Source organism: Pyrgilauda ruficollis, unplaced genomic scaffold (assembly GCF_017590135.1).
Source record: "Pyrgilauda ruficollis isolate IOZ18807 unplaced genomic scaffold, ASM1759013v1 scaffold63, whole genome shotgun sequence".
NCBI lineage: Eukaryota > Metazoa > Chordata > Aves > Passeriformes > Passeridae > Pyrgilauda > Pyrgilauda ruficollis.
Window position 1 is genome coordinate 2,790,775 of NW_024528044.1, and position 18,894 is coordinate 2,809,668.

At 35.3% G+C, this 18,894-nt stretch overlaps 1 protein-coding gene across 3 annotated transcripts in view; it reads left to right on the forward strand.

Annotated features, from left to right (window-relative positions):
- AKAP6 (A-kinase anchoring protein 6) overlaps positions 1–18,894 on the forward strand; it is a 212,372-nt gene that overhangs the window by 23,151 nt on the left and 170,327 nt on the right. For all 3 annotated transcript variants that reach the window (XM_041484100.1, XM_041484101.1, XM_041484102.1), the window contains exons 3-4: positions 10,862–11,113; positions 14,742–16,523. In XM_041484100.1, the coding sequence (XP_041340034.1) occupies positions 10,862–11,113; positions 14,742–16,523 (2,034 nt within the window). The remainder of the gene's footprint in view (positions 1–10,861; positions 11,114–14,741; positions 16,524–18,894) is intronic.

Genomic DNA, 18,894 nt, shown 5'->3' on the forward strand with positions numbered 1-18,894 from the left:
TAAGTTCATTAACTTCTGTACAGACAAGTTTGACTATTGAATTTCAAAGGGTTGCTTTACAAGCCCAGGCATGGAAACAACTTCTCTTTCTCACTGAACCTGCACAGTGGCAAGAGTTACACTCATCACTGAAAGCTACAGTCTAGATAAAGATAATTTATAGCTTATTGCTTTAGCTTGAAAATAAAATGGTATATAAAGAAGCCTGTTCAGAGATAAAACTGTTTGCTGCCAGCATAAGAAACAGTTTATCTCACAGGCCATGCTGTCTTGCTTTCCTAAAGATGGAAATGACACTGACTATGAAGTTCTTTACAAATCAAGGATCTTATTTCAGTTAGCAACCTGTAATAAATATATTTTACATAAATAAATATATATTATTATTATTATTTATTTATTATATATTAAATATATGTATACATAAAAATGAATAAATATTTAGATAAACACTTCTCATTTCCTCCTTCCTTCAAAGCACTCTAGTCCTACTGTGTATTGCACAAGTACTTTATCAAGCAGCAACGTCTTAACAGCCATTAAATGTGTTAGTGCTTTACACCAGAAAATTCTCTTGTAAAGCCAAAAATCAGCACCATTAGAATTATCCTAACAGAGCGCAAGCTGTCTTCTCAGAACTGTCACACTGGAATATGCCTTGAAGGAATATGTTGTTGGAATATGCTCTACAGTGTTGTAACATGTGTCTAAATTACAAGTACAGTGTATTTGAATAGTTCTAACTAAAATATGATGTCTTATTTAAATATTTAGACTTAATTCTAGTATTTAAATGCTAATGTCTGTCATGCTTACATTTATAAGCAGCCAAGTCAAGCAGCTATTATTGACAAAGAATTTTAGCTTCCTTAGTGACAATTTTTTTGTAAAGAAGTGCTTTATGTTGTAGATATGGCAATTTTACTAGCTTATCTTAAAAGTATTTCTGACCAGTTTTCTGCAAATATGGTGCAAAACCTGAGTTTTTTGTCATTTGCTACTTATACAGCACACTATCCTACATCAAAATAAAAAATTCAAGAATATGATGGACATAATTTTTTTGAAAAGATACTATACACAAAATTTTAAATATACATCTGTATTAACATTATAGCCATGCAGGATGACAGATTTGGAAATAATCAGATAGCATGAAATACTAGTTAATATATGTTAGTTGCTTTTGTATGCAAAGTCCCATGTTGACATGTGGTTTGAATGGTTCAGATAGCTTTGGATGTCGTGCCAGTCCCATAAGTACAGATTTCCAATTTAATCTCCATTATATTCCTCCTAAAAAAGCCTACAAAACCCCCTACCCTATTTTTCCTTTTGTGGATGTGAACTTGGCAGGGAAGGGTTGTGTAGTTTTGTCTTTATTGCATTTCAGGTCAAAAACCACAGGAACATTCTCTGTGACATATGTTACAAATATCGGAATGTAATGATATTATCATTTTATATTTAATGTATCATCTAATCAGGAAGCATAAAAATCATAATCATCAGGAACTGTAGTGACAAGACAAGGGGAAATGGCTTCAAATTGTAAGAGTTTAGATTAGATATTAGGAAGACTTTCTTTATTGGGGATGTGGTGGGGCTCTGGCACATGTTGCCCAGAGAAGCTGTGGCTGCCCCATCCCTGGAAGTGTTTACGGCCAGGTTGGATGGGGCTGTGAGCAGCCTGGTCTAGTGGGAGGTGTCCCTGCCCATGGCACCAGGGTTGGAATGAGATGATCTTTATGGTTCCTTTCAACCCAAACCATTCTCTGATTCTGTGATAAGGGACTTGATTAGTCTGCCCAAAGAGTTCTTTCCCTAATTAAATAAATAAACTTCATGTGCAATTACAGAATTGAAATTAGAATTAAAATCTTGTACATTTTAGATGTCTTTAAGACATATAAATATGTTTTTTTCTAAAATTAATTTATTTCTTCATTCACTTAAGATATTAAGTATGTAAAATATCTTTCTTCCAGTCTTTCAAAGAGTTTTTCCTCCATGTAGCAAATTTAGGAGTTTTTTTTGTTTGAGTGGTGTTTTTTTGTTTTGTTTTGTTTGTGTGTGTGTGTGGTTTTTTTTTAATGTGGTATGTGGGGATTGATTTATTTACTTATTTAATTTTTTTTCTAGCACAGCTTTATACATTCTAACCCTGACTCTTACAGTAAAGTAAATGATATCCAGAATGGAAGAATCCTCCTGGTATGCTGGGTAGGTGGTAGCTGTTTCGGAGTACAGGAGGTGCCTCCAGATGCTCTAAGTGCTTTGTAATTGTTACTAATTCTTTGAGAGATCTACAAGGGCTTTCCAACTGGCTTCAATATTTGTCATTCACGAGAGAGGGCAGGAAGGTCACAAACATAAAGCAGCATGCAAAATAGATTCTAAATCTTCTTTTCCATGTTTCTAAACCAAGCAAAAACACTCAGTAATTCCCATAAGATTGCATGAATTAAATGCCTGCTTTTGGTCTTTTCCAATCAAAATGATTCTACAATTCATTGAACAACATAAAAGGGAACCACAGTGCCAGTAAAGTCTGGTAATAAAGACCAAGAGAGATTCTGTCTCTTTTGCTGTCCTAAATAGTGACTGATGGAAAATAACTTCAAAAACATGTCACAGAAGCTCTTGGAGGCTTAGCTGCAGTGATATAAACAGCCACTTATCTTGGAAACTTCCTACCATGCTATCAATTTTCATTATACGAGACCTGGCACAGATGGTAGTTCTTCACTTCTGACTCTTCATATCTTATTTGAGATGAGAGTAGAGTCTCACCATCCTTTATTAAATTCTGTTATAGTCACTCAGCTTCAGTCAAAGAGAGTGAATGGGGTTAGTATTCTTTGGCTTAAGTAAGTAAAAATATTTTGATTAAAATTTTTCTCTTGTATTCTGCATGCCTCTGCAGAAGGCCTGAGTTTTTCTCATGTGTGAACTTGAAGTTCCTTTCATTCAGTAGTTCAATGCTGTGCAAAAAACTTTGTGGTATTTATGTAGGGATACATTTTGTTTGTAATTTAAAACTTTATTATTTCAAGAACAAGACTTTTTTCCAAGATTTTTTTTTCTCTTTTACCTAAAGTTTTCTCTTGAGAGCAGATGTTCTCAAAGACCCTAACTAAATCTGTTGCATTTAATAAAAACCTGAGTCTTTCTAAAGAAATCTATAAGCTGAAAAAGTAAGATAGATGCACCTATTTTGATTGTCTGACCAGAAAACAGAGCACAGACAATAAAGATCCTATGGCCCTGCAGAAAGCTTAAACAATTATTGAAATGTTCTTAGTCTATGACGAGAGTAGTTCCAAATACTCAAACTGAAAATTATGAGAGAACAAGAGTGGGACACATTCAAAGCTGAACTGTCAGGGTTAATAGTTTGCTAGCAAAAATGTTTGAAACTCACTGTTTTCAAAAGTATAACCAGTTTTGCGGGGAAATTATTGATTGATTCATGCAATAGCATTGAATTCTGGTAGCTACTTAATATTATAGATAAAATTATAGAAGTTATGATCAAATAATAGGAGTGGTCTTCTTTCTCATTCTTCATATAACTGACTTGATTTTTTATAGCATTAAGTTTTTGTCTGTATTGCCCGGAATGGTAGTCAGGGTTTCCACACAGCCAGTGCTAAAGTACTCTCTACACTGAGGTCGAAATCTGCCTAGTCTTGGCCAGGAAGCCAGGAACTGGTTGGCTTAGCTACTGCAGATTGTAAATGTTCACTGTAAGGAAAATGTACTTCCATTTGCACCCTCAATTTTTTTTTTTTTTTGTGTTTAAAATTTAAAAGAGTTAGAAATGCTTTTTAATTACACTTAGTATATATGGTATACAGAAAGCAAGAAAGTGCTGAGTAAAAAAATAAAAATCAAAGGTAGCTATCAAGAGAGTTGGAAAATATATCCTACATTCTTCTGTTATGGTAGAAAGAGTTATGTGAAGAGGATTACAAGGTATTTGAAGGATGTTTTTATAAATCTCTCTTCCATTTAATAAATATGAATAGATATTCCATTTAGAGATATGAATGTATAGCACATGATGAGTGTGCTTAGTGTAAAGCTAACTCATAATTTTTTTCTTATTTCTTTGTGATCTTAAATAATCAGTGTAATTTAGAAATTACCATTATCCAATGAACAGGCCTTTGAAGAGTGCATATTTTTTCCCAACTTTTCTCTAGTACCACTTGATTTTTTGGTATTTTTCCTTTTTTTGTCAGAAATAGCTGGAAACAAAATTTGCTACTCTATTGCACAGTTCAGCAACTAGGTTTTCATAAGAGTTTGGTATTTTTCCTTTTTTGTCAGAAGTAGCTGGAAACAAAATTTGCTACTCTATTGCACAGTTCATCACTATTTATCTTCTTGTGTGAAGAGCTGTTCTAGAGTACCTCTGCAATGATGCCTTCCAGAGTGTAGTACAAAACCAGACTTCAGTCAGCACAAATATGACATTTCATGTCAAGTTTTAATTATTTTAAAATTTTCAAAGTTAGGCCTTGATAAAAATCAGTTTGCTTTATCATGACTGAGATAAATGAAAAATTGTACAGTTACGCATAGAAGGAATCTTGTACAGTGATAACTTTAATAGGAAAATTCTCCAAAAACTGTGGGCACATTGCACAGTAGAACCAGTGGAAGTTCAGGAATGTGGAAACAATATTTAGTTGCAGAGGTTGCATCACTTCCCACAACAACTTTTTTGTGACATTCACCTTGGATTTGCAGTTTCTTTCACAAATATAATTCATGCATCAATGTTACTGTTGTCAGGAATATCTCAGAATTGGCTAGCCCAGACCTGTCTGCACAATTCTCTTTCCATACAGTTTGATATGCCTCATTTTATTGCCATAACTTTTCCTGTGACTCTCCAGTTCCACCGTTGGGCTTAAGAGTGATTTTGTGCATCAGCTATTTGTAGATTCCTGGTGATCCAAATGCTTCCCTGTAATTAAGAATCTGGCCTGTGGTGAATGCTGTGTTCAGAAAGTCTTTTTCCATTAAATTACTGATTAAATTTAGTAGGGGATATAAACATTTGATAGAAGCCTCTCTTCCCTGGAGCCATTCCCTCCTGCAGAAAAGTACAGGCTGGCCTAGGTTTGTAAGACAGTGCAGCTGGTACTGGCAAGTGATCTGGAATAACTTCCAGCAACAACTGCCCTGTTTCTGGACAAAAGGATCCTTTTGCATGTTCCCAGTATGTTTGATCCTTTGGCCCCAGCAATAGTCCATATGGCAAAACAAATGCAAATTGCTGGAATTCCAGGACAGGAGTTTCACCATTAACATTTCAGGCATTTTTCCTCAGCCTGAAGTGCTTGGCATGTGATATCATATCTTACTTCCATTCTTCTTACTCATTTTTCTTGCAGAAAAATAGTCAACCAATATACTTACACAACAAATAAACTAAGAAAACACATAAACAACTAATAAATTATCACAGAGACCCTATGTGTTTGCTACAATTACATAGAAGCCATTACTATTTTAGCAGCTCTGTCAAAGAGCCGATCATTTGACATCTTTTTCACACTGTTTTCTAAGTACAGGGATATAAGAATGTAACTCACCAATTCCTGAGATAACAAAACACAATTGAAACATGCTTGCTTAGGGCTCCCAAACCAAATATTTATTTTCAAAACTTTTTTGAGAATTTTTCAATAGCAATATTTGTATGATACAAAGTGGGTCATCTTAGATACACTTGATAGAATTTTGCAATAGTTAAAATGTTCCTCACTTAAAAAAATGAGAGTCAATTAATCAAAATAAAAGCCAAGCTGGAAAAGAGAATAATGTGCAGAAAATGATGGTGGGCCAGGAAAAGAAACTATCAGTAGTATGCGTGGTATCATGAGGGAAGAGCAGAGAGGCTTTGGGGACCAAGGTATTTCCCGCTGGCAGTGCCAGCGGAAGGCAAGGGTCAGTAATCTCAGAGCCCTCCCAGTAGCTGCTTTCCTTTGCATTCTTCACCAGTATAATGCATTCATTTCCCTTAGTCACTGAATGCCACAACCATACAAGGTGCACTACAGCACTTCAGTGGCTTTTTGACAGGCTGGTAACTCGAAGTCAGTTCAGGCCTTTCCCTGGCAGTTGATTTTGCTTAGTCAAAGTCTGGATTTTTCATGTATGGTTATTTTGTGTGACTTAATTGTTTACTTAAAAGTAGCTGCAAAAAAATTATGTGTAGCATTTGCTCTTAAGGTTTGACTAATAATAAAAGAGAATAGTTTTATCTTTACTGTAACACAATGTACAGCAGGTAGGGATGAGAAAAATGAGAAACTTCCTTTGTGAAGTCAGAGTGCATTTTAAAGGAAAAATTCTAAAAGAAGTTCAGAAATAAAAATCTCTCTCTTTTCATTTCTTATATATGCATAAGCATAAAAGGGAAGTGCAGAGAGTTAATTTATAATTTTCAAGTCCAATTAAAGTAACGAATAAAAAAATTCTGTGGCATATATTCAAAATTTTTTTTCTGAAGAGAAGTATTTGTACATTCTGATTGGAATATTTGTCTTCTGAAGAATTGAAAAGCACTTAAAAGAAAGACCAAATAGATAGATATTTTCTTAAATCATAGATTATATTATACATATATATTATACATCTCACAACATGTTCAGCAGTTGTGAGATGCAGTAGCAATCTGTTTTTCCTGCTGAGGTTTTACTGGAAGATCAAAGAAAGAAATCTCCAGTATAGCTTCTCTGTCACTGATACTAAGTCTAAAGCAACATATTCCAACCTTTCATCTTTCAGTAGTTTCATGTACATCTTAATACAATTTCTTAAGGACCAGAGAGAAAATACTTTTAAAAGTCAACATGAAAGTGGCTTTCATTGACTCTTGACTCTTGTTTATGCTCCTTTTCTTCATCTACTGCCATGTTTGCAATTCAGGCTATTTTAGTTGACATGGAGGGCTTTGAGCAGGCTGACGGATTCAGCAGCTGCAATTTACAGGATCAGCTGTCTGGAAGACTGAGTGAAGTGGGCAGTTGGCAGCCAAATGGGGTACAACCCCTGTAGCCTGAGAAATTCCACAGTCAGTGCTATCGGAAAGCCCATGAGAGGATGACAAAATCTTTACCTTAATATTGCTATGAAACAGTGTAAAAATAAAAAAACCTAGCTGACATATGAGATTAATGATTATTAAAATTGTTTTGGCAATGGTGCTTTCTAAAAATCTAATTATGTTATCTAAAAATTATATTATATTATTATGATATGAAACTATATACTATTAAAATGGGGAAGATTTTGCCCATATATGTATAGGCTTTATATTATTACTGTTGACATGGAACTATGTTTATTTACAGATGCCAATAGATTATTCCTTAAAAGTGCCTCATTTATTTTATTTATCTGCCACTTCTGGTAAGAGCAACTGGCACTCATGGCAGCATTTAGATGCTATCTCGTGACAGTGCTGTTCTTTATTTATAAATACAGAGTGTAAAAAGACACAAAACAGTGTTCTGCTGGTTTTGCTCTACCTAATGCTGTTACCTACAAGGAGTTAGGAAGAATGAAGAGAATGAAACCATCTTCTACCAGGTCTTGATTCTGAGCCTAAATAAAATAATGAACTTAAATAACTTTTACATGACTTCTTTTGTGCACTATTTCAACTGTGTGAATTATTGCAGATTTAATTATAATTATTATTAAATTCAGAGCTGTGCTATTTGTAATTGTTTAATTTTACTGAATTATATGTAAATCTAGACATCAGGTACAGTAAAAAGAAAGCATGACTAGAAAATGTCAACTGGATTTGCCATTGTATTGTTTCCTCTCGATATGCTTGATGTGTGCCAGTCAAGTGTAGAGAAAAGATACAGGTCAATAGGATGCAGATTTATTAATGCTGTTCTGCTGAACACTAATCAGCACTAACTTCCATGGCAAAAGTTAGCATTTCTTTGTAATTATTTTCTCCTGCATTAGGCTAGCATTAACTTGTACACAGTTATTCTGTCATTGGCACAGCCTTCACCTTCACACCATCATATGACAGTTAAAATCAAGGAAAGGGGGTATCAGTAGGGCCCAAAATTATTTTTTTACAAGCTTTATGTAGGCCACCCATACTGTCTGTAACCTCAACACTTTAAGAGCTGGTGCTTTGTCTTCTATGGACATGGTAGTCTTATGTGGTAAGATCAGAGAATGTGATTTTGGATGTGACCAAGTCTGGGCTTAGGTTCTCTCCATGTTACTGAAGCTGTGAGGAGCTGTTAATTACCTTGTTAGTACATAAAGCACTTGGCTGTTGCTGCGTGCCACAGTAATCTGTAAGTAAGTAGACTTTGCTTCTTGAGGAAAAATGACCAACTCCTAGCAAGCCATGCAAAAATTAACAGCATATGTTCTTGAATATCTGCTCCTTTCAAACCCCAAGAGGTGCTGGGATTTGCATTTCAGTACCAATCTGGTTTGTTGTGGAAAGTTTGTGTACTTCAGAAGCCTGAGATGCTTTTGTAGCTAGCACAATGGGACATGAAGAGAATGACCTAGATGCATTAGCCAGTATTTTCAGTACATTATCAAACAATTGCCATAAGACACTTGCTCATTGTTAGTTCTTCTTATGGCTTTCTGTTTTCAACCACTTTGAGAATTCATATGGTAGTTGAATTCAGCATGTAATTGTATGTGTGAAGCTTGAAAATATTAAAAATTTGTTTTGGAGTCTGGCACGTCCTTAAGCTCACTCATGGAAATAGTCCAAATGGAGGTCTATTAAGTACTTTTCTGTAGACTGTGTCTAATTTACAAAATTACAGTTACCGGACAAAATTTGTTTTTTAATCATTGAAATGAAAATTAAGCTTCTTTATGGCCAAGAGGAAAAAGATCATTAACAATCTTGAAGAAGTAAATGCAAATTGAGTTAAACTAATTAACTGGAAATATTCTTTAAAAAAACATACAATTACAGGTGTGCTTTTCAGTTATGTATCAGTTGTAGTTGGCTGAATGGATAATATGATCTTTTTCCAGAGCTCAGAGAGTTTTAGCTCTGTCTGCATGTTTGTAGCATTAGATGAGCACACTAATCTGGTAACTAGTGTGCATTTGCTCACCTGGAAGTGTGTGGACATTGGAAGCCCTGAGCACTTGCAGTGCTGCATGTTGGCAGGTGAGGCTGTGTGTGTTGCACTTGCAAACAGAGATGCTGCTTGTTACAGCAAGGGACTGAGGGTACAGGGGAAGAGATACTGCCTTTATCTTAATGCCTCTGCAGTGATCTGCTCATTGAAACCCCAAAGTTTTGTGCTCATCTGGCATTTCTGAGAAATACTCCTGCATCAAGAGGACTTGATGTAACTGTCAGCGTTTTATTAAAACCAGTCCCTAGCAATGGCACCTGATAACAGCTAATATTGTACTATCTGTTGTACAAAATTATTTAATATTATCTAGAGATTTGATTTTGGTTTAATTTGTTACATATATGCAATTACATATTAAATACTTTCTCTTTACTTTCATACTGAAGATGCCACATCTGAACTGAAAGTACTGTACTGTATTATTAATTTAGAAATAATCAGGCTTACTGATTTTCCTGTTATGCTGTTTTGCTACTGCAGAGACATAAGATTTCATTGCAATTGTCTGATAGAATTGTTTCAATAGCAAATTTGAAATGCAAAGTGTTGATTATTTTCACTTTTATATATATATATATATATATATATATATATATATATATATATAAATGTAAAGGAGATTTCAGAAGATTTTCATTAATATTTTTTTATAAGTAGGTCTTGGATTTAAATATATTATTAAGTCATCTTAAGTCACTGCCAGAGACATTGGAAAAAACTTTTAGGTCCAGTGCCAATTTTTTTCAGTGTTTTAGTCACATTTCCTTACTTGTATATAACATGCTTTTTACACATAGTTTTCAAACAGAAGTGTTAGGGAGTGATGCTTGCTCAATAGCATATGCCTAAATGTTCTTCAGCATTGTGATTTGTTCTTTGACAAAGAGAATGAAGAGTAGGTTGAAATTATTTTACTCTGTATGCAGCACAACCTTAATAATCTGTAACATTAATTTTAAATTTGGAGGATACCATCCCATCAAAAGTTTAGCTTTATAACCTGGTAACCCATATTGTCCTTTCTCAACACAGATGTTTCCAGCTTCGCTGTTTTCCCTCTTTCTCCTTTTCCCCCATCTTCTGTTCAGTTTTGTGCCCAGAGCAGGATGGTACAAAAATCAGTGCCCTGTCACCACCACAGACAGCAATGGGTAGCAGAAATACCTTATTCCCATTGAGTCTATCCCAGACTTTTGACCTTCTTGGTTCTAGAGGTTAGATTTAAATTCTGTCCAAATGAATTTTTTTGATGATGGCACAGACCAGATTCTTTGCATTTTAATGGTGGGTGTGTGTGGCTGTGTGTGTGTGTAGCAGGGAGGGTGATAGCTCCTGGCAATCTTACCGCTTTCATTGCTACTGCTGTCTTCTAGGATGTCACTTGATGGTGTTAGTTTTCTGCTTGTGATTCATGTGATCTTGTTGTGCCATCCTTCTTTATTGTATGCTGTCTCTGCACCTACTGAGCAGTACTGCCAAAGAGGACAGCTGCTGGTTCAGTTGCTGTGGCATTGCCATGAATAAAAAAAAAAAAAAAAAAAAAAAAAAATTCTGGATGTATTAATTACAGTATATTTCCTCTATGAAAAAATCTATTCTGCATTTAATTAAAAGTACATGAAAAGTAGATCTGATCCATGAAAGGACCATGCCTGTGGCTAAATATCTACTTTATTTTTCCATTACAGGATATTTGTGAAGATATATCTGATCATGTTGAACAAATACATGCTCTACTAGAGACTGAGTTTTCCCTGAAGCTTCTGTCTTACTCTGTCAATGTGATAGTCGATATCCATACAGTGCAACTGCTCTGGCACCAGCTACGTGTTTCTGTCCTGGTTCTGAGAGAACGTATTCTCCAGGGACTACAGGACGCCAATGGAAACTACACCAGGCAGACTGATATTCTGCAAGCATTTTCTGAAGAGACTAAGGAGGTACAGTAACTAAATCCAGATGGAAGGGTTTTATGTGTGTTCAAAGCAGCTCATCCATCTTGCACATTTAAAATTGCTAGGATGACAGTTTTAAGGATGACTTCTAGATATTTTACTAAATTCATTTTAATTAAAAAAAAAATTAGCTGATACCTGTTCCTTTGAACAAAATTAGTGCAAATTAAGATCAACTTTGAGAAATGTCATACTACTGGCAATGTTTTCTAGCAATGTTTTCTCTTGATTGAAATATTTTTCAGAAAGGATTTCAAAGACTTAGAGTGGTGCATCTGTTTCAAAGTTGTTATTGTGGTCACTTGGATATTTAAGGTTTACAGCCAATTCAAAAGTTAATTTCAGTGTGCAGTGATTTCTTCAGTGAAAGTTTAGACATTTCCTTTCTGCACACACAAATGTGAAACTTACAAAATGTTTTCAAAATTTTCCAGCCTAGGTGAACATTTCTTTATAGCAAGATGATGGTCTTTAAGTTGAGTGGCAATTCTGCATTATGCCTTCAGAGTCATGCAGTTTTTCTGAGAAACAATGATGCAAGAATCGTACACTGTTTACTCTGTGTGCCAAATGTACATACCTATAAATGGTTTGTAAAGCTGGGTTCATTTAATTAAAATGCCTTTTCCTTTGACTTTATCACTACTAAATTATCTTAATTAGAAGGACACTATTGGCCTACATTTTTAAAACTTAAAGAAGATAAACATTTTTGATAGTTAGGGTTAGTAAATACCAGGTTGAAGATTTTTCGTTTTAGTCCTAAGTTTAACATAAAATGCTTTTGTAATGATTGGGTGCATTTACAGAAAGAAACCTCTAGATCAGTGAAGTGAATTCTGTGACCTGTGTTACAGAGGAAGTCAGAAGTCCCCTATACACGTCCTGAATTTCGTATCACTCAAGTTCAAAGGGAATGTGAATAATTCTCTGCTCCATGTTGGGTTTTCTATTTTTCTTTGGCACAACGAAAGGGATGGTCCAGAAATCAATGCTCAGAGATACCCAGGCCCACCTTTCACACCCCCTCTTCCTGATGCGTACATACCTGGCTCTTTCAGTTTCTGCTTTGCCCTTGATGGTAAACTGCTGGCAGGTCTGAAGGAAATGTACACTTGTCTTTATACCCAGATTTGTGTATTAGTGGGAAGTCATTTTATGAGAAGGACACAGTAATTTCAAGACATAAAGAAGGTGCATATTCAGATACTAAGAAACAGGAAATGTTCCATCTGGATCTGATTGCAACTGCTGTAAAAAACATCCCTGCTATAGAGAGAAGGACTGACTGGGGAAGAAAAGAGATTATTTTTCAGTAGGGAAAACACATGTTGCCAGATAGGCTTACATGGTACTATGCCATGAAATATACTGACATTATTTTTTCTAATTCACCCCAATTAAAACATAAATAATATTTGATAAATTTAATGGCTAGCAATAGCAGGGACACAGTGTTGATATCAAATTTCTGCCCTATTGTTTGAATAGGTCCATAGAAACTGCTCTGCAGTGGAATACCTTCAGATATTCAGGCTTTTTATGAGGTATAATGATACTGGATTTAGTTGATGAACATAAAAAAATAAATAAAATGTAATGTAGGGACAATAGTATCTACTCTTACCCATCTTTTTTTTAGTGTTTGTAACTTTAAAGGAAGAATTATTACATAAAAAGGAAAAATAATTAACTAGAGCATTCCTATTGGTGGCCATACAAATAATTAAATATAAAATTTTTTTGCAATAAAAACAATAAAAGCATGATAATACTGGCATTAAATAAAACTCATCTGAAGCACACATTTCAGAGGCTGCTTGGAAAATGACCAAGTAAGATGGTTTAATGTATATGATTGTAAATTTTATTCATGTATATAAACACATTTTTAAGAGACAAAAAAGTGCAACTCATTATTCAGAAAAAATAAAGGCCTTAAGGGCCTTGGAAAGGTTTTGATTTATATATGGTTTTACAGTTCCTAATAATTTCCTGAGATTAGAAGGACAATGCAGCTTGTTTAGTCACTATTTTCCTTAACAAATGCATCTCCAATATACAAATTTGACAGATTTATAGAAAATTTCCCTTTTAATTCTGAGCTGTTGACAATGCCAAATTTGTGGCATGGGATCTACATCTGGATAAAATTTGCTAAAGAAGAGATACATTCTGTATCCAAGAGTATGGCTGATATCTACCCTTCTAGTAATTTTTTTCTATAAATATTTTTAGCTGGAGGATTTTATTTTTACTTTAAGTAAAGGGGGGGGGAGGGGGGGTGGATGGAGTACAGTGCTCAGATATTGTATGTTTTTATCTTTATGGGCGTTAGGAAACAATAGCCTTCTTTATGAATATAATTCCTGTTCAGACAAATCCATGTAGTTTACTGTGAGATGGAGAGATTATGTGGTTACTGCACTTTCTTCAAGCATGATGCTAAGGGTCTTTAAACTATGGATTTGGGCAGTGTAGTGAGACAAGTTATTGCACAGAATAATTCAGACATAAACCTATTGCGGATACTCAGAGTTTGCTTCAAAAATATATTATGAGAACAAACCTGGAAGGAAAGACCAGTATACTGATTTAGGCATGTATAATTAGAATCCTAGAACATTAATTTCTCCCCTTCATGATATTTCTTTTAAAGTAGTCTCCATAAGCAAAAGTCCTGTATATTAGAAGATCTACTGAAAATATGCTTACACTGTATACTAAATATAATTTTGCTGTGAACGTTTTTTATCATGCAGTTTTGGATTTTAATCTCATCAGATTTTTTTACTGTTCTTCAAAAAATACCAAAATATGTATAAGCATTAATTTGACTTTGATCTTAAAATCGCATTTGCCACCTGAGATGGTCTCCTCTGGTTATGTCCATGTTTCTGAGATTGAAGGACTTCCATTGAGAAAATATTGACAAGGGAACATGTCAGTCTGGAGGCTTAGCATTATAGTTTCTTTTCCTTGTGCCATTCTTCATTTGTGCTCTAAATATCTGGCAAATAAATTTTCAGATGATAATGCTACAAAAAAAGGGAAATATAATTAGCAGTCTCTACCTTATAATTATGGGAACAAATGTCCATCATTGCTGCATGATGCTTGGAAAAACATTCTTCCAATCAACTGAAAGATGGTAGAACAGCATGGATTTTTGAGAAAACAAGATTAACGAGAAGACTGGTACACTCACCAGCCCCCAAGGTACCCTCCCTCCTGTTTGATGTAGTCAACACAGGAAATACTTCAAGTCTGCTGTATAGAATTTCTGAATCCCCACCTACACAGTAAGTAAAACTGAAAGCAGAATTAAATGAGGAAAATACCAACACAAAAGTGAGTTGCTGTTCTGTTTTAGGTAACTTGCTGTACCAGACTGAAATGAAGCATTTTTCAGCTTACTGCCATTTTTAATTCCCAAATATTTCAGAATGGTTAGCTTATTACAGGGTACTGCAAAAAGAGACAGGTCAGTGATGAACCTTTCTCTAGATGTTAGGCAGTGAAACATAGGAATTGTTTTTTGTTTCATTACTCTGTGTGTTCTGTGTATGAAAATTAATATTAAAAAAAAATACCATTTCTTTGTGTATTTCAGGATCGTCTTGACTCTTTAACTGAAGTTGATGATTCTGGACAGTTAACCATCAAATGTTCTCAAAATTACTTGTCCCTGGATTGTGGTATTACTGCATTTGAACTATCTGACTACAGTCCTAGTGAGGATTTGCTTGGTGCTCTGGATGATATGACCTCCAGTCAAGGGAAAGCAAAATCATTTGAATCCTGGAACTACAGTGAGATGGATAAGGAATTTCCAGGACTTATCAAAAGCGTGGGTTTACTTGCAGTAGCAACAGATTCCATTGCTTCTCAGTGTAATGAAGCTTTGAAGGAGAAAGAAAATCATGTACCTCTTTCAGCAGAAGATGAAGAAACCAAAGACAAGAAAGCATCACATGATCTCTCACTAGCATCTCCTTCTGGAAATTCCTCTCCTTCTAAAGGACCTTTCCCTGAAAATGGTGTTTTACCTATTGACAGCAAAGCAGCTTCCATATCAAAGAATCCAGAGTGCAATCCTCCACAGCACACTGGTGAAAATACCAAACACTCTCACTGTGAAAATTCAACACCTAAGAGGTCCATAAGAGACTGCTTTAACTATAATGAAGACTCTCCTACGCAGCCTACATTGCCAAAAAGAGGTCTGTTTCTGAAAGATGATGTGTTTAAAGAGTATATAGAAGCCAATGATTTAAAAAGGCAAATCTCTCAAATAGTGAAAAATGAAATGAGTAGAAGTACACCCTCGTTGTTAGATCCACCAGACAGGTCCAAGCTTTGCCTAGCTTTACAGCTGCCCTATACTAACAGTCCATCTGCAGTTAGTCAGTCATACGATTGCTTAAATACAATAAGTGATAAGAATCTTGAGTACACAATAAATAATCACTTCAAAGACAGTCCCATAATTCTAGGAAAGTGTACTTTCTACAACAGTAAAGAAAAATCAAAGCACAAGAAGTCTCATGATTCTCCAGAGAAGGTGAAAACTGACAGAACACCTGGAAGTATGTGTAAAACAGCTTCATCAACCCAGGTCAAAAAAAGAGGGTGTTCTCTGCAGAATGGAATTACTTCTCATAGCTCTAAGTCTCTGGACGAGACAGAAACAGATTCTTCTGCATCGTCAGATTCTTGTAACCATAGAGATCCAAATGGGCAATCACAAAGTAAAACTGAGCCCCCGAGCTCACCAACACGTAGCCAAAACAGTGCTTCTTCAGCTGGTTCTGAGCTTTCCAGCTCATCCCCTCTTCTACTGAGAAGAAAGAAAAATAAAAGCTTATCTTCAACACCACACTGTACTCAAAAAACCACTAAGGACAACGAGGTGTGGTATGGATCTGATGAATATTTAGCACTTCCTTCACATCTCAAACAGACTGAAGTATTAGCTTTAAAACTTGAAAATTTGACAAAGTTGCTGCCCCAAAAGCCCAGAAGAGAAACCATTCAAAACATTGATGACTGGGAGCTGTCAGAAATGAACTCAGATTCAGAAATGTATCCAACATACCAGACAAAAAAGCACAAAAAAAGGGGTAGAATTTCACCAAGTTCTTCAAGTGATATAGTATCCTCCTTGGGTGACAGTATTGAATCTGGGCCTCTCAGTGATATTCTCTCTGATGAAGATCTTTGTATGCCTGTATCTTGCATTAAAAAATACATTGAAGAAAAGTCAGAAAGGACTGCTGCCACTCAGCCCACTGGAAATGAGACCTCTCCTTCAAATAAATCAGCTTTAATTCATCAACTGATGCAAGATATACAACATCAAGAGAATTATGAAACCATATGGGAAAAAATTGAGGTAAGACAATAATCCTATATTCTTTTACTGTGTTCTTGAGAAGGCTGTATGTGGAGATGGAGCTGCTGGAAGGGATAAGGTTGCTTTTTTGTTTTCTTCTAATGCTGAAAATCATATCTGAAGACTGCTGGAAGTAGAGAAGAGCAGCAATTATTGTAATTATAATGGACTGAAGTTAACTTTAACTAACCAAACAGGATTTGCCCATATTATTTGACTTATATCAATGCCGTTAAACTTGGTAAAGTAATATTTTACCAACCTTCTCTTTGCCAAGATTGGGTATGTGACAAGTTATTTTTTGTAGGAAGGGTAAAATAAACATGAAAGAATCAGAGATCTTTGCTGTATTTGAATGAAGCTATACTTGATATCCTCTGCCTATTTTGTTCATTAAGAAGATTTGCTTTAGTCCAAGAATAGGAATCTTGATTCCTGTCAAATTAGGTATAATAGCAACATTTCTTTTTAATTAGTTCTCTTCCCTTGCAGTGATTATTTACCTCCTGTTTTGGTGGAACTAAGCATCACTTTTTAAAAATTAACTTATATAATCCTTCTTAAATAATAGCAATATATTAGTGCTATACGCTAGAGCAGTAATTATATACTATTCCATTAAACTTCAGATGAAATGGGACTTCACTGACGAGTCTTTTTGAGAAAAAAGATAAACTTTGGAAAGGGAGGTGAATTTGAATGAATAATCAAATCAGGACCTAGTCATCTCACTAATATAATTCTTAGATTATATTCACAATAATGTTTCTTTCATTTTCTGTTTCATTTGTCTTCCTGGCCATTGCAGAGGACTCCTCATCTCAGAACATTTCATGTCCATCCTCAATGGCATTTAAGTTTTCAGAAAAGAAAGCTCCACCTCTATTAGATTTCAAAATGCTTCAAAATTCATAACACATGTTAAAGGGTGATGTTTAGCATATAAATGCTAAATCTGCAATATCTTCTCTGTTATCAGGTTGTGTATTCGCTGAGAAAAAAGGACTAGTTTTATATGGCCAGAAAGTCCTTCTTATCAAGCACAATTTCTGTATCTTTTGAAGGCATGGGAATTATTATGACTAGTAGGGAAATAGTTGAGCTAGAGATATTTGAATATAAAGTAGCGGTAGAAAATACAAAAAGAGAAATTTTGTCTTAAACAAATGAGGGTGCAGCAGCTGTCAGCTGTAAAGGGCAGTGTGTAATGATGCAAACTTTTCCCTCTGTCTTCATGGGTGGGGCTCATCTTCCAGACTTTGATGAAAGAACTGTCTTAGTAAGTGCAAATTGTTTCTGTCCTTGAGTCTGTGTGGTGTTGAAAATTAGTCCAGCTGAGGCTGACAGATACAGAGCCCTTCATTCTGGGAAAGCAACAAAGCCCATCAAAGCTGCTTGTGAATGCATAAGATGCTGTCTTTCAAATGACACTGCAAGAGCCTGTTTAAGAATAGGATTGTTGAGTGTCTAGGGACCAGTGCCTTCCACTAGATGCTGACTTCCCCTAGGCGCGAAACAGGTGGCAGAAAAACTTCTTGTATCACACTCTCAAATCACCATATTTGTTTTTATCAAAAACTTTTTGAAAAGGTAATTCTCTTTCGAGGGGCGTCTTTGTGTGAGTCCTTGCAGCTGCAGTTCACTCCTACCAGAATGGAGGAGTGAGAATCAGCTGTAACGACTGGCTGCAGCTGTAAACACCCTCTTCCCTCCGTCCTTTCCTCACCTCCTCTGGAGAGTGGATTGAGCTTGTGACAGCAATTAAAAGTAATTTGCTGTTCTGTGGCCAGGGTAAACCCTTCTAGCTAGTGATTCCAGCTGCTGCTCTTGCCCTTGAGGAACTTGACTGCTGCTGACACCGCACTTTCTACAATTTCTCAGTGTTTCTGTGATAAATCTTTAGAAAATGTTAATGTGGAATTTGAAAATAATCTCATGAAGTGTGTTTGGCTCATAGTAAAAGAAGGGCTTTAAACAGAAAGAAGAGCAGATGCAAAGAGGACTGCTAGGAAGAGAGAGCTCAGTATTCCATCAGCTTAAAAGCAGTGCATAAGTTTCATATTTCACTAAATGTGCTTCCTGAATAGTGAATAAAAATAACCAGGTGAAAATTTTTGAAATACTTAAGAAAAATTATACTATTTTAAAGAAATATAAGTTTTCCCCAAGCAGCTTATTTGCCCAAGGTTTTCTATTATTGCTAGTTATTAAATCTTCTTGTAAGACTAGTTAAAAACCAATTTTTCACTTTTTCAAAAGCTCTGTCCAAGGTAAATTTTGCCTCACTGACAATATGATGCTTTCCTGAGATACTTTAGTTTGACTTAAGTAATAAGAAACTAGAAAATTCTTCCTTTATGTGATGATATCA